This window comes from Scomber japonicus, chromosome 5, assembly GCF_027409825.1.
Source record: "Scomber japonicus isolate fScoJap1 chromosome 5, fScoJap1.pri, whole genome shotgun sequence".
Lineage (NCBI taxonomy): Eukaryota > Metazoa > Chordata > Actinopteri > Scombriformes > Scombridae > Scomber > Scomber japonicus.
The window spans coordinates 12318027-12333222 of record NC_070582.1 but is presented as its reverse complement, the minus strand read 5'-3'; the positions used below and the strand labels follow the sequence as shown (position 1 = coordinate 12333222).

General features: G+C 41.7%; 1 protein-coding gene across 1 annotated transcript; it reads right to left on the bottom strand.

The window, feature by feature from the left end:
- Positions 1–1110: 1110 nt before the first annotated feature.
- Positions 1111–14971, bottom strand: LOC128358969 (homeobox protein aristaless-like 4). The gene is made up of 4 exons (XM_053319375.1): positions 14557–14971; positions 6106–6419; positions 1526–1654; positions 1111–1431 (listed from the first exon to the last, which is right to left on the bottom strand). The coding sequence occupies exons 1-4, from the start codon at positions 14897–14899 to the stop codon at positions 1111–1113; spliced, it is 1107 nt and encodes a 368-aa protein (XP_053175350.1). The 5' UTR covers positions 14900–14971.
- Between the last annotated feature and the right edge of the window lie 225 nt (positions 14972–15196).

Below are 15196 nucleotides of genomic sequence, written 5' to 3'. Positions count from 1 at the left end.
CGCCGTGATGTACTCTGGTGTTTGCGGGGCTTGACGGCTCACTTTGATGCTAATTAAGTGTGTCTAGTCCTGTTGGTTGCAGATTGAAGCTGGCGTGGTTTGTTGGTGTTGAAGGCTGCTGCTGTGCATTGCTGCGCCTTGTCTGCCAGTGGAAGAAAGTGTTTCCTGTAACCTGAGGACTGGCCTTAGCAGGGGAACCTTTGGAGGTAGCCCTGGGGGAGGAAATGACACGTTGGTTTGAAATTGCTGCCAATGCAATGGCTGCCCTCCTCCCATACTAAATTGGCACAGGCCTCGTCTGCTCTCTCTCAGAGTCTGTTCACTTATTGCATTGAACCTTTGTCCCTCTTTGCGGGGACACGACTACCCACTGCAGGCTACAACTAAATTAACGTTTTCTTTCATAACCAATTATTGTTTGCTTTGATGTACAGTTTGCACTGGAAAGTGACAGAAAAGAAACTCTCAGCATCTGAACTTGTTTTCACTGGATGGCCTCGTTTTTTAAAAATTGCTTTAAAAATACAAATATCGTACGTTTAGAAATGGACTTGAACTGAAATGTACAGTATGGGAGACAAAGTGGTAGTCGTGTAAACATTGTGAGTTGGGCAGGATGGACAGCATTAAAAAAAATACGGTAAATGAAGTAAATAATGTGAATCAAGCTTAAAATACACTAAAATGTGATATTGCTGTATTTGGCACTGGATTTCCTGTGTTCTTTGTAAACCATATTTATGATATTGCTTAATTTACTGAAACTTATCACTAACTATGATACCCAGTTTATTAGGGACTAAACCCCGTATTTCAATTAGACCTGAGAGATTAAGGAACCAAGAATGAACACGTCTAAGTAACATCTAAGTTCTCTGTATTTATCTAAGACCTCTGTATTTCTCTCACTTTCAGCATCTGCTGATTGTCACAGTCACAGTTGTTATCTTGGTTGTGTTGGCCGCTGTTATCTCCACAGTCTCTCCCTGTTCATTTGACCTGTGTTATCATTAGTGCTCTCAGGAAAACTCCCTCCTCCCCCACAGTGCTTGCTGATGGCTGCTCCAGAGAGGGGGCCATATGGGGGCAGGGTGGAACTGGGCTGGGACATCATGTAGCCCAAGAGATGGCTGCACTGTGTTCCTTGGCCTTCATACGCAGCGCAGCTATGCTGGAGGACTTGCGGTCTGGATCAACATTGATATCATAGCCATTGATCCCCCCGCCCATTGCGGGTCCCCCAAAAAGGCTGCCCATATGTGTCTGTCCCATGTGGCTGCTCCCTGGACTGGGCACACCCAGGAAGTCAGAGACGCCTCCATGACCATGAGGGTGAGGGGGCATGCAGGAGGGGACAGAGTCACAAGGCACGACGCAGCCCGGCACTGGAGATGCTCCACTGCTGCTCCCGATCCACGAAGGGTTCTGGATCTGAAGGAGAAGAGCAGGGGTGATGAGACAATGATAAATCTTTCGGATTAATTATTGAAAATTCTGCTTTCACAGCCATTTATTAGTCTGATACCTGTGCATAGTTCTCGGGCCGAGTAAGAAGAGGCAGCTCATAAGCAGTAGAGAAGTGTGTCCGGACCTGTTGCATCTGGCCAAAACGCTCTCTCTTCCTCCACTTGGCTCTGCGATTTTGGAACCACACCTGCAAAGAAAACAGCACATAAGGAAAATATCTCAGAAATACAGACCAAGCACCACCAAACAAAACCTGAAAATCATTTTAAACATTGCTCTCATAGCTCTCACATCACCTACAACCCTCAGTACTGTTTTGCAGAAAACGAGGTCATCCTCTCCGCTCAGCAAGACAAAGTAAAACTGAACCACATAAAATGAAGATAGTGCAGCAAATAAATTCTGCAGCACATGAAAGTCCAGGCCCAGGTTTTAAGACTTGACGTGTCTTTAAAGTACTGTCCACACAGGGCTATTGATGTGAAAATGGTGAGTCTCCCCTGGTGCTGCACATTTCAGCTCCTCCCTTTGATACACGGGCGTCTGCCTCCCTTCATGCTGCCAGCGTCGACAGATCCACATCTGGGCCTGTAGCCATTCATAAATCACTCTAAGAAAGGTGCGCTCTCCCCCACATGTCAGCACAGTGGGATCGAGAGGGGAATCCCTCTGCATAATCCATGAAACTAAAGTTCAACTTTTGACCAAGAGTGTATTTTTTGTCTGACTTTGAGTTTATTAAGTATGGGATGCAATGGATGTAGGATTTTCTTGGTAATTTCCCCTCATGAGATTGAATGAGATTGATAGTAGCTGCTTTTCAGAAAGGGTGTGTTTTCAGAACCTGCTGACAGACCAAGAGCAGGGTACTTAGCCCACTTCTCCTTAACTGTGGAAGGAACTGGTGGAAAGCAGCACTGAAGGGTGAGTGACAGAGTGTTATGAAAGAAAGAGCATTTTAAGAAAAAAAAGTTGAATATATACAACCTGAGAAAAATCCTCTGGAGTCACTGTCAATGCTGTGCAGTGTGGTGATCCAGGACACTCGCATACTACACATACTGTTATATTTCCGTCACCTCTGTGCATATGACATCTATAACATGTCTGTATTGGAAGAGAGATCCCACCTCTGTGGCTCTTCCTGTGGTTTCTTTTACCAGCTGAAGGATTTTTTTGTTTTGTTTTATCTGAGTCAAGGGTCTTGATGCTTGGCGTGTGCCATTTCTTTCGTTTCAGTTACAGGTTTAATTGTTAAAGTGCTTTAGAATTGATTTAATATCAGTTTTTTGGACACATTACTGGCCTCTAAACTGCATGCATCATTTTAGGTGGGGTAATGTCAGACTAAAAGCACTCACCTCATTTATTTGTCTCCATCTTCTCCTCTCCTAACCACACATCTCTGCATTCCTCAGTGTAATCAGTTGTAACCTTTACGGATCTTTTTTTCTACAAAATTTTCTCACATCTCCATTTGAGAAAAATAGAAAAGCAAAGGGGATGCTGGGAGTCTCTACATGTTTATCTGTATCTATTTGTTGGTTGTCTGAATCTTATCCTCCCAAGAGGGAAGGGGAAACTTCTTCAAAGAGAAAGGGGGAGCAAGCCCGCTTCGACACAGGGGTTTGAACTTGGATTGTGGGTTGATTCCCAGCCCAATCAGCTTGTGGTTTTCACAGTGCCTGACATGCAATTTCCCCTCAGTCAACCTCTGCAAATCCCCCCTCTTTTTGACTGTCTCTCACCATTTTTCTCTTGTTAGCTCAAACACAGTAAAAGTTAAATGACAAAAATCACAGAGCACAGAGGTATGAATTTCACAAAAGCAAAATCTGTATATTTTTATCCCATGCTGAATTTGTGTTATGGGGGAGGAGTAGATATTTATTATATGAGATAAGTGTCCCAAGATGCATTCATTTTTTAAGTCACTGGATAGACCGCTAGCAGGGACCATATATGGCCTCCTGTAGCTGTTGCCTATGTTTTTGCGAGAAGCTGACATAAAGAAATGTCGTCTGACTTCGACATTCCTCAGGTCAGCTGGCGAGATTAGAGGACAGCTCGGCCTAGCAAAGTGGTAAGCTGATATCTGAGGTTGTGGCTGAACCCCAATGTCAAGGTGACGGGTTGTTGCCCTTTGAATTATATCATATGTTTGCAGGAGAGCTTGGAGTCTGTTATGTTCCCCCGGAGGATTTGGGGTCTATTATTGTTGAAGGTTCGTCATGTCTTTCCTTTGGTTGTCCTGGGTTATCTGAGCTCATAACATTACAGGTCTCCAAATATAAGCTACAACACAAATGGCCCCAATTGGGTTGATAAGCATAAATCTTACTCATAGTATAGTTCTGGCTCTGAGAAAGTTATGACACTGTTTGATTTGTCAGATATAGTAAATTTCAGAGCTCGATTTTCTCTGACAAAAAAACATTTTTATCAGTTTTTAATCTTAATTGTGACCCATCAAGATAACCTCAACTTCACTCCTTTACTCATCTTAATCTCTTTGTCGTACTCCCACCTCACTGTTGAAGCTCTCAGTCTCCTCTCTCCTGTTCCCCGCCCCTCTTTCCCCTCCTCCCACCCTCTCTCCCTGTCTCTCTCCTCCCTCCCTCCTCTTTTAAGTCAGAGAGGGGAAGTGGGGATATTGGAAAGTGAGATGGGAGAATGTTCAAACTGGAGCTTGTTTTCATTTCATGTTTAATTTCCTGACGCCTAAGCCCTTGGCTTTCCGCAGCTAACCCCTTTGACCTTTCGAAGGCGTGCAGACGAGAGCAGCGGACCAGGCATACGCATGCACACACACACACAGGATACACACACATTTACATACCATTTTTATATACTACTTCAAGTCTGTCACTGACAAACATGTTCTTTTAAAGTGGATGCTCTCACATACTAGAAACTTTTTATAAACAAGCAAACAATGTCTGAGCACATATATACCCCTTGTCTCAGTTTCTGGGTATTGAGTGTGTCATGTTTCACAGAGGGTTTGCTCTACGTAGCTTCGCCTTTGAACGGCAGTAGGAATGAGACCCAAGCCAAATAGTTTGGCAGAGAGATCATTCGGGGAACATTATGAAGTCAGATGTGTCCTTTGCTGCTCCGTGTCTCCTATTCCCCAACTTATAAACTTCTCAGTTTTTTTTTTAGAAAGGAGGTTAGTGGTGTCTTTGTACATGCAGAGAGCCAATTAACGCGAAGAATTTTTATAATTTCTCACGATGAACAGCAGTTACTCATCCTGTATATGGTACCCAAAAGGATGATATTTACCAACTGCAAACACTTACTACTCTTGTTTATTTTATCCAGCAGACATCTGCAAGGAAGGTGGCTCAAAACTCTTGGAGCTCAAAGTGGTTGGCGGTGATACAGTAATTGCTAAAGACGTTGACAGCAAAAGGCAGCTTACAGAGCCATTAAAGAGCTTTATTTATGCTCCAGAGCCAGCAGGCAGAGAGAGGAAGAGGGAGAGAGGGAGGGCAGAGTGCACAGCTCCAAAAGCAGCTTTGAAGTCCAGGCGTCTCACCTCATCTCTGTCATCCTGGACCACTGCGATTGATAGAGTGCCTCAGCAGTCACTCACACACAGCCTCCTCCTCCTCCTCCATAAAATGAAGGCAGTTTGGTGAAGTTCAAGTCTGAGGTTTGGAGCTAATTGTACTAAATAAACTGGTGGCAGCAGAAGTCACAGATGTGATTATAGAAGACTGCAGTTGAATTTATGAAGACATTCATCATCAAACTGAGGAAGAAACTGTAGGACCTTGACATTGGCATTTTGGCAGAAAACATCTGTATTCTGGATTTCAGTGCCTGTTGTTTTGGAGATGAAAAGGATTCTCCGATCGCTTGCCAAGCTTCAAGTGCCCCTTGGTATTCAACAATTGGATATCCCTGGACTTTGTCTTGATGGACCTTGAAACTGTGGGATTTAGTCTTGATTGCGTGCATATTTAGGGTCTGATTTTAGAACTATGGGTCAAACCTCACAGTGACTCAACAGAGTCTGTTGTGTGCCTGTCAGATGAGGAAGTTAATTATATTCATCTGGGGAATAGATGGGTCTGTGTGAATGCAACATGAATGTACTTATTTTACTGTACCACCACAAGGACCAGGCCAGGCTCTCTGTCCCTGACTATGTCTTGGACTACACGTGGAAATTGAAGCTGGCATCTCAAAGTGTTTTTTATATCCTTGCCAAATAGCTTTGATGACTTTTCTTTTTTCCATGTGTTTTCCCTCCCTGCCTCCAGAGTTGTGCAGTGAAGTAGTTTGAACATGGTAGTGCTGGGGAGAAACCCTTGACCTCTGACCTTCATGCAGAGTCTGCAGCATGTAAGAGCTAAGAGCAGAGTATTCCCTCAGTCCCACCCATCCCTCTCTGATCTAAAACTGGCAGGCAGAAAGAGAGATGGAGAACAATAGGCCTTGCTGTCTGCTGTTCCGAACAATCTTTGTCAACATGCCAGTCTTAACTCTCCCAGCCCTTTCTGTCAGTTCCCTGAGTGATTATTAGCATGCAAACATGGACGCTTGCATTCATACAGCACAGCACAGCTCACATCTCATGTCAGTGCACAGAAAGGAATTTTTCACATGAAACCTGGTGTTCCTCACCTGTACACGGGCCTCTGTCAGGTCTGTCCTCAGTGCCAGCTGCTCGCGGGCATAAACATCTGGGTAGTGTGTCTTCTGGAAAACTTTCTCCAGCTCCTCCAGCTGGTAGCTGGTGAACGTGGTTCGGTTGCGTCTCTTCTTGCCCTTGTTGCTCTCAGCCTCGCTTTTGTCTAGAGGGCTGGAAAGATCTGAGCCTGGCCGCTCACTCTGCCCCTTCACTCCAGGCTCCTTTAGGTTCAGGTAGCTACTTTCCATCCCAGGAGGGTCGACACTTGAGGGCAAATCAGATTCTGTCAGGCCGCTGTTGTCTTTTCCTGCATGTATGAGATTAAAAAAAAGAGACAGAAGAAAGTGTGGAAAGTTATGATTAATCCTACTTTATTCCAATTAGTTTTGCTATGGGGATCAATAGCACTGCTCAGACATCTAAAAAGATAATGGGGATTTAAAAATTTTGAGCATCTTTGGTTACGGGTGAAGTGAGCCATTCTTACAATTCTCATAAGAAGCATGAAGAATTGAAAAACCCATCTCAATTTATTTAACTGTGGCTTCACAAATAATACAAGTCATACTCTCGCTGTAAAAATATATCTTTCAAACAAGCTATTACAACCAACTTTCTGACCAACTTAGGACTGAATAAAAAGGGCCACATGTTGTCAATAATAGTCCTGTAATTATAGTTACTACTGAAATACTTAACAGAGCAATACTGTCTTTAAAATGTGTGTTGCACTTGGTGAATGTGGCTGGATAAAACCCATGGTGCCTCACATTCAAGCCAGCCAGCGCGTCTGCTCATCATCATGTTACAACATTCACACGAGATGACATTTACTTTAAGCTTACATCACCTCTGTAATGTTTTATTTTAAGGTTCAAAGGCCTTGTCTATGCTCAGCACGTCTAAAAGTTGCAGAGAAGAAATTTCTCTTTCTGTTTGAAAGGTATGTCACTATACATTGGCGTGACCTGTGACACAACCCTCCAACTTCTCCCCACAGTCAGCGCTGCACTCTCCCTCACATCTCTCAATCACGCCACCTGAAACCCGAGCCACGCAAAACCTGCTCCATCTCGAGCCGTGTATGGTGGGCCTTGTGTACGGGGGGCGACTGCACTCTACCCCACAGCCTTGCCCCTCAGATGTAAACAACATTGTGTTTGTCACCTTCAATTTCGTGAGCCTCCATTTTGCGACAGACCTGGCTCTGTTCCTGTCAGCGCTTGCTAGCTTTTTTGTTTCCTTTTAGGAGATGAAGAAAGCTGTCCCTTCTCCTTCAATAAACAAACAGCTGTGTGAATAAATAAGCTGAAGGGCTCTGGTTACGGGCCAGTGAGAACAGTGTGCTCTGTCAGCCTCTCTGTTTGCCTTTCCTGCGCATGGGCACGGGTAGCGCCTGGACCTGACTGTATTGGTCCGAAACCAGCGCGTAATGGTCTCCTCAGCATAAACAGACATGTGAGTCTTGTGCAACACCAGAGGAACTTTAGTCCAAAAACATTTGTCTCCCAGTTAGATCAAGTTTAGCGTAATTAACTTAATTATATATGCTTGTGTGTATGGATTTTCCTTTGTCACTTTGAATTTCTGAAAGGAGTAATGGCCTCCTGTCGTCCTCAGAAACCCAACGAATGGAGGAAAGAGAGTTGACACCTTGTGGCATTGGTGACTCTGAGCCAAGTTTCTTAGTGGTTTAGCAAGATGACTGAATAGTTTTAGAGTGATGAAGCTAGGCGGTGGCTGTCTGCAACATGCATGTTTGTTTTCATGGATTAGTATGCCTTTGGCTAGTGTGTCCCACAATGAGCTGTCAATAGTCATCCCTCCAAACTGCAGCAGCCCTCCCCTGCTCTGTAGCTCAGACTTGCCCCGACCGAGACGTTAATGGAACAACACAGCTCGCCCAGCTGGAGTTCATGACCTCATATCGCTGTGGCCCACCTGTCAGACCCTCTTACGGTCTCCACGCAGGCAGATGTTCTGACATCACCAACCCCTGCTTTGGCCTCTTATTCTAAAGCTCTGTGCAATAATTTCATTCTACCCCTGGGCAGGAGCATGGCTGCAATGTTAAGAGGTAAGACAGCTCAACTCCGGGTTCCTGCTTGGCATTTGCATCTGTGAGAGAAAATACAATTATGCCCCTGAGCAAGGCACATATCCTGTGAGGCAAAGGGTACAGCTGGGCGTGCAGATGAGGGATGGGAAGATGGCAGGATGGTGGGTGGAAATGTTTTAAGTTTCTCAGCCATATGCAGATATCGCCAACATTTACGCTCAAATCCGCACTCTACCTTAATTAACATCATTCTCTCCATCGAGTACTCCAAAGTGATTTCGCTTTTCTTTGTCACGCTAATGTTAACCACACACAATTCTTTGCCACAAACATCTTCCAGTACTCCTGCATGCTGAGCTGTATTTTCTGCAAGCTGTTCTCAAGAACACAGCCATCACACACTGCTTTCTTTTGGAAGCCAAGATTCCACTGCATTGGCTCCAGTTTTTCTGGCATTCGGAGGAATGTGTTTTTTTGACTGTTGTTCTCCCTTCAGTATTCATCAACGTATATAAATGCAAGGAATATCAGCGGCTTATCCTGCAATTTGCCAGAGTTATTCTGTGACAAGCTGCAGACCTCTTCAGTTAGCCGAGGTCAGATGTTTACTAGGGTCAGCAATTTAATCACTGCTGAAAACAGAGAGAAAACATCAAAGTGTAATTTAACTGGTTGTAAAGCAACATGGCACCCTCTCAGTTTTTATGGAATGGGACGGGGAGGGTCAAGTGAAGCCAAATAAAAGAAACACTATAAATTAGTAACCTGGGGAAGGGTTAATGACCAAACACTAAATGGGGAAGGGAATGCTTTTAAACAGAGTGCTCTAAAATGCTCTCTCAAGACACTCAAAGCTGACAGCAATCTGCCACAATTGCTCTCCACTTATCACACCTTATATGGGCCAAATAAAGTAAAATATTCCACTGGTTTTGGTCACCAAAAGGTGACTATTAATTTTACATACACTGTTGATTCACAGACATGCTTTGGGCTGAATTATTTTTCCGCAGCACAGTCTAAGACTTGATGTTGACTGTTGTTTCCTCAGTGGAAGGGAGGCTCCCAGATGTTCCTGAGGAGAGATCTATGCCAGTGGCTCACGCAGGAATGCATATTCCCTGGGAAACTAAAAATCTTTCTGTTCAGCCTCAGCTTCTGATAAATTGACACTATCATGACCTCACTACTGTCATGATACCTTGCGCTGTGGATGTCACTGCCTTCTATCAAAGTTCACAGAAATAGTTTTTTTGAATGTAGTTATTGAAGAAGTACACACATATTCTCCCAAAATGATGATACAGTTATATTTAGGTTTCATTTTAAAAATAGAGTTTTACAGTGTTTGCATTTAAGTGTGTGTCAAAATTAAAAGTATATGTTTAACCTAATGTAACCACTCTGATTATTTGCTGGGGTTTTTTTGTAATGTGGTGATTGTGTGTGTTTATCATCAATGTTACAAGTAAGCCGTTCAAATGATTCAAAATATTGAAATAAACTTATGTAATAATGATAACCACTAACTAGCCTCTACCTGCCTTCCAGTAGTCTTAAAATAATTTCACCTGTACATCTAAATCATGCTGTATCACAATTCCAAGGAGTATTTTACCTTCTTTGTAATCTTAAAGAAGCATAAAGAACGTTTGTGCTGCAGTCAGTGACAGCCCGTTATGATTTGGGCTACTTCCCACCCCTGGCTTTATTAAATAATATATCAAAACAAGGAAAATATTCTTTCTCTGAAAGCAAGCTGAGCAGAGAAAAATGACTGCTGTTAATCATGAACCAAAAATGAAAAATCATGCCTTTGCTTTGTCCAGTAGTTTCCATCATTAGTCTGTCATAGTTGGCTTTTGAGTTGTCATTTTTCTGACTTCTAAGCGAATAAGCCTTTTATCCCTTTTTTGGAGCATATTGAAGTCTTCTGTGGCCAAACGGGTGTAGTATTCAAGAGCTCTTGAATCAGAGATTAGATTTACCTTATTGTCCATACTATAGTCAAGACTCGAGGAAGTAAATGTTAAAAACAATCAAAAGGCGCCAATCAAAATGTGTGCCATCTGATTGAAGTTTCCAAATCATTTCTTTATTCAGGTAGGCAGTGGAGAGTTACCTTCCTCTGTGAGCGAGGTGGCTGAAAGTAAAGGCCAAATCATGCTGCCTATCTTACACAGCTCTGTAGAAAACTGCACAACAGCGATCAAACACAAGCCCTTCTCAGAGTAACATTGTCTAATCTGTCTCTTCATTTCATTACATGCAGGTTGCTGCTGCGTTACCTCCTGAGACTACCTCCTCATTTTTTTAGAAGCTATTACATTTTAACAAGTGAGGAATTCATCCTGTCAAGTGAACTCATTATATATTCTAATTTATTCTGGTTCACAGACACATGTCGGCATGATCACAGGTGTCACTCTGGCATTTGCTTATTGTCAAAATCGACACAATGTGTTAGTCATCAGCACATGCATATCCTGTGACATCACTTCCCCGAGCCTTTTAACATGTACTTAGCGTACTATATTTTGACAGGATGCTTTTAAAATGCTGCCAGAACTTTTTGAGGTCTTGTTTTGGTTTTCATGCGCTGAGAAAAATGTTTTAAATTTCACAGGATGCTTCAATAACCCACTGAAAGGGAAGGAGGGGTTGTTTGAAAGTACAAAGACTGAAACATTGACTATGCTTTATTCTATAAATGTGTGATTTACTTTAAACTGTTATTTTGTGAAAAAGGACAAAAACGATGAGGCGCAGTCAGCCCTCAGTAATTACCAGTGTTCCCACAAACACTACGTTATGTATCAGCAATGCAGGATGCAACCTCAGTATCAACCACAGGCCTATAAACACAATCTCCACTCTACAGATTTAGCTTTAGCTCCCATTGCATCCGCTCAAATATATCATAGAATTGCACGTATAATTGAATCATTAGGTTGTGATTTCTAAAACCTTACGGCCTCCTTATCGTACCTATCAGCTTGCATCAAAAGAAAAAAACTGAAATTGGTGTAAATAATAAAATCAAGAATGTATATATGTTTGCCTCTCATAGCCATAGAGTTCAGTAAAGTATGTGCATGTAAACAGTCATTCCCACACATGTGCAGCGTTCCCAGAAACTTCTCTTATTTCTCCCGAGTCTCTCAAATCATTACCCAATCTCTATGTCCATTTCTGACTAGTTGCTTATTTGTACAAGGTATTGTTGAGACGGGGTTATGTAAACCAGTACCACTTTGTCATCTCAGGGACTCTTTGGAGATCTGGTGTTTTGGGAGTATGAATAATAACTATAGGAGCCAGTAATGCACATCTGCCTTAGATTAATGTAGACCTCTCCTACAGTGCTGACCTGCATTCCTCAGCACTCGATCAGCTCCGGGGGTTTTATTTCATTCATAGCTGTGCGAGCAGGTAGACGGCTCCATCCCTGTCCTCGCTGTGGGACCGTCTCACTGATTAACAGGCACTTATGAAAGGAAACCGCCAACCTGAGCCACTGCTGTGTAGAAATACGGTGATTCACTCCAAAGACAATGTTGAGTTTTTAATTGGCATTTTGTTCCACACTGAGTATCGTTTTTTTTTTTTTTTTTTTTTTATCCACACAAAATAATGTAAATCTTGAAAAACATTATCCTTCTGAGATTAAACAGTAAGCATGTATGAGCATATTTGAATGTGAATTTTAAAATCATTCAAGCTATTCAATTTTTACAACGTTGCTTCTTTTGTTGAGCACTATGGAGCTACTTTGGAATAAATTGATTAATTGAGTGGATTAAAGGAATAATGCCAAAATTTTTGTAAGCGGCATTAGTTCATGATGTGAATATAAGGTGTGAATATCAAGCAGCATTTTCCAAAAATATTTCACATGATAGTACTTAAATATATTCTACACAGTATATCTACATATTTGCTTTTCTTTTATCTCAATGTGTTATTATAATGTAAATATTACCAATTTTAGCAGTTTTCTCTCCTTTTTGTGTGTATGTCTAACCAAACGCTGCTGTGTTTAACACCCTCAGAATGACACAAACAAGAAAATGTTGAGTTGCCATGTAAACAACATTACACCCGAAGTTGCCACACAGAAAATTCCCTTTGGATATGAGACGATTTTTGTCACAATGATGGAGATAAAGCATCAGCATTGAGCAATATATCTCCCATTGAGGCCCACACATAACAACACAAGCCTGTTGACGCCTGAGGCTTTGGCTCCAGCCCAAAGTATCCTCCCCAGAGCTATAATGCCTTCATCTGGCTGCAACATTTTCAATAATAACATTGCAGTGTTCTCCTCGAGGGAGGCATGTTGCATTTAATGATGGTGTTTAAATGGTTCTGTCAATGCACTTGCCAAATCAATTCACTCCAATGAAGGGGTGCCCTAATCTGGTTGGAGGCAATACTCTCAAACACGTGAAAAAAGTTATAGTTCAGCCTGAAAAACAGATTACTTTGCAATGCATGTATGGATGGATTTTTGGCAAAGTGTCGTACTGGCTACTGCTCTGAAATTTAAAAGAAATGCGCAAAAAAAAAAAAAAAAAAAAAAGTTAAACTGCAGGCCGAGTTGTAATTGATCCCACTGAACAGAAATCAGAACAGTTCAATTTTACTTATTACACTTAATGCAGAAATGTATCTGGCTTCTTTGGTGCATTTAAATTGATTAGCCAGTGTCTGCCTCTATTTTCTTAACCTCGTCTATTTTCCAGCGCCGATGTTTAAAGGTTAGGTGGATCAACATGCGTCAAATTTCAGCCATGATCGTAACACATGTTTTCTTCTGTGACATCAGCGCCATGATAAACATCTGGATTGGAAATAAACAGGCGCCAACGAGTCTAAATAATGAGAGCTTACCAAAATATTAAATTCATATTTTTTTTAAAAGTAGACTGTAATTTTTATGGTGGGGTGTCTGTTGCACAAATAATGATATTATTGGCTCTAGAGGTGTGTACAGTTGATGAACATATTAATTGATTTTTTTTTAATTTAATTATTTTTAATTTTATTTTACAGTTCTTTCTTGTGGATCTGTTTTGTCTGTTTATTGCTTAATGGGTTTTTATTTTTATTATGAAGTCTCATAAAAGAAATAATACATTTTTTTATATTTAAAGACACATTTGTATTGCAACGAATTGGCGAATACAGTCAATAAAGATGTAAAGCTTTCGTTTTAAATTAATATTATTTGCCAGAGACTTCATGTAGTCTCTTAAATAATTACTTTTGGTATTGAATTATCTACTAGTCTGTACTATGGCCTGTAAATCGTGAGATCTTAGCCTAAGTGTGAACTGCTTCTCAAATTAAAAAGTGGATATACACTAGGCTATATATTTTATTTTATATACTATTCATAATGTGGAATAGCTGCGCCAGCTGTCATTCAGTTATGTGTCAGTAAATGACCACCTGCAAGAGAAATTTGCAGTAAAAGTTTTTTCGATAGTTGAATTGATTTTAAAATAATTCAGTTGAAATTTGACATTTTTCGCTTTTACGTGACTGCGCTTGAATTGTCTGTCTGTGCGTGCACGCGCGCAGGAGGCCTCGGTCACCTGTAGTTGATATTTAAATACTTTTAAAAAATCATAATTTATTTTGTAATGATCAGTGAATTAGAGGCTTTTACGTATACAAGAAAAGCTGTAGTTATAGGCCATGCAGTGACACAAGTGACAGCGATGCTGCATCTTCACCAGTGATGAAATGATACATTTAGTGATGTGGTTGAAGTAATGGGCAAACTGGGCCTATATTACCAAGAGTCTTTTAACATCAGAGGGTCAATAGAAACAAAAGGGGCAAACATCCAGTCTTAAAATAACCTCTCAGTTTGAGCACGCATCCCTACAAATGAGATGAAGTGTTGAATAATGCTTCAATTAGCTATATATCTGACCTTGCAGGCTCCCAGGGCAGCTCGCTGACATATAGTCCATTTTAAATTCAACCAGCTCCTTATTCAATACTGCTTATAGTAACTTATTAAATGCACTTTAATATCAGGTTAAGTTTATAATGTTTTGATGTGGATTCTGTTCCTCACATTTTTAAAAAAAAGTCAGATTATTCTCTCTCGTGGTTCACAGTTGTATCAGATTGATTTGCTCCACATTAAATCATCAATTATAACTTTATGTTCAGATACAGGTGGTGGCTGATGGGAGTCGAAGTCTTGTATCTTCCTTGTTGCTCTTAACTCGCATATTATTGACTTTCAGGTGTTCGATTACACAGTGATAGTAACAGCGAATTTCCCTTATTGACTGTAAATGTGTCCCCCCTCTGTCTTATATCCCCCCGGTATGATAATCCATATATTTGCATATGAACTCACCATAGCAGGGAATGAGCGTCCCGTTATGTCCGCTGTCCGGGTGCAGCTTGCTGCCTTCAGGCGGAGTTTTGCAGGTCGGTCGCTGCATGAAGAGCTGGTATTTGTTGAAGGTGCCCTCCTCAGCGCCATCCAGTGATTGGCACTCCGGTTGGAAAGGACTCCGGGACTTCTCTCCGTAACCCTGCCCTTTACCCGGAATGAACGTGGGGCTGTATTTGGTTTCAGTCGTCGGGAAAGTCCTGAACGGGTTCGTCTGGTGATCCCTACCTTGCGCAGTAGATGGGCTATAATATGAATCCATCGATGTCATATCGCAGTATGAGACGCACGTATCTGCGTTCATACCTAAAAAGTTATATTTAAAAAAAAAAAATCCACACGGTTTCTTCTTTCCCTCCCCTTCTCTAGACAGCTATTCTCCACAATTTCTCATGCACTGACAAACTCACACTGACGCACTCATGCACACACTCTCACACTGCCGCATCTGGGACTGGTTAAAAAATGAATCAGATGTTTTCCAGAGACTGCAGACTGAACAAATGCTAAAAGCCCCCTGAAGGTTTGTCGGGGTAAAGAGAAATGCCTCGCTCAAGCTGATGCCGCCTCAGCAGCCTCCAGTTGTATCTGACACACAGCA

Excerpts from the sequence above, each read along its gene's own strand:
- LOC128358969 (XM_053319375.1), bottom strand. The coding sequence starts at position 14,899 with ATGAACGCAGATACGTGCGTCTCATACTGCGATATGACATCGATGGAT. Across the intron at positions 6,420-14,556 it reads GACGCTCATTCCCTGCTATG|GAAAAGACAACAGCGGCCTG; the intron begins GTGAGTTCATAT and ends TCATACATGCAG. Across the intron at positions 1,432-1,525 it reads GGCCCGAGAACTATGCACAG|ATCCAGAACCCTTCGTGGAT; the intron begins GTATCAGACTAA and ends CTTCTCCTTCAG.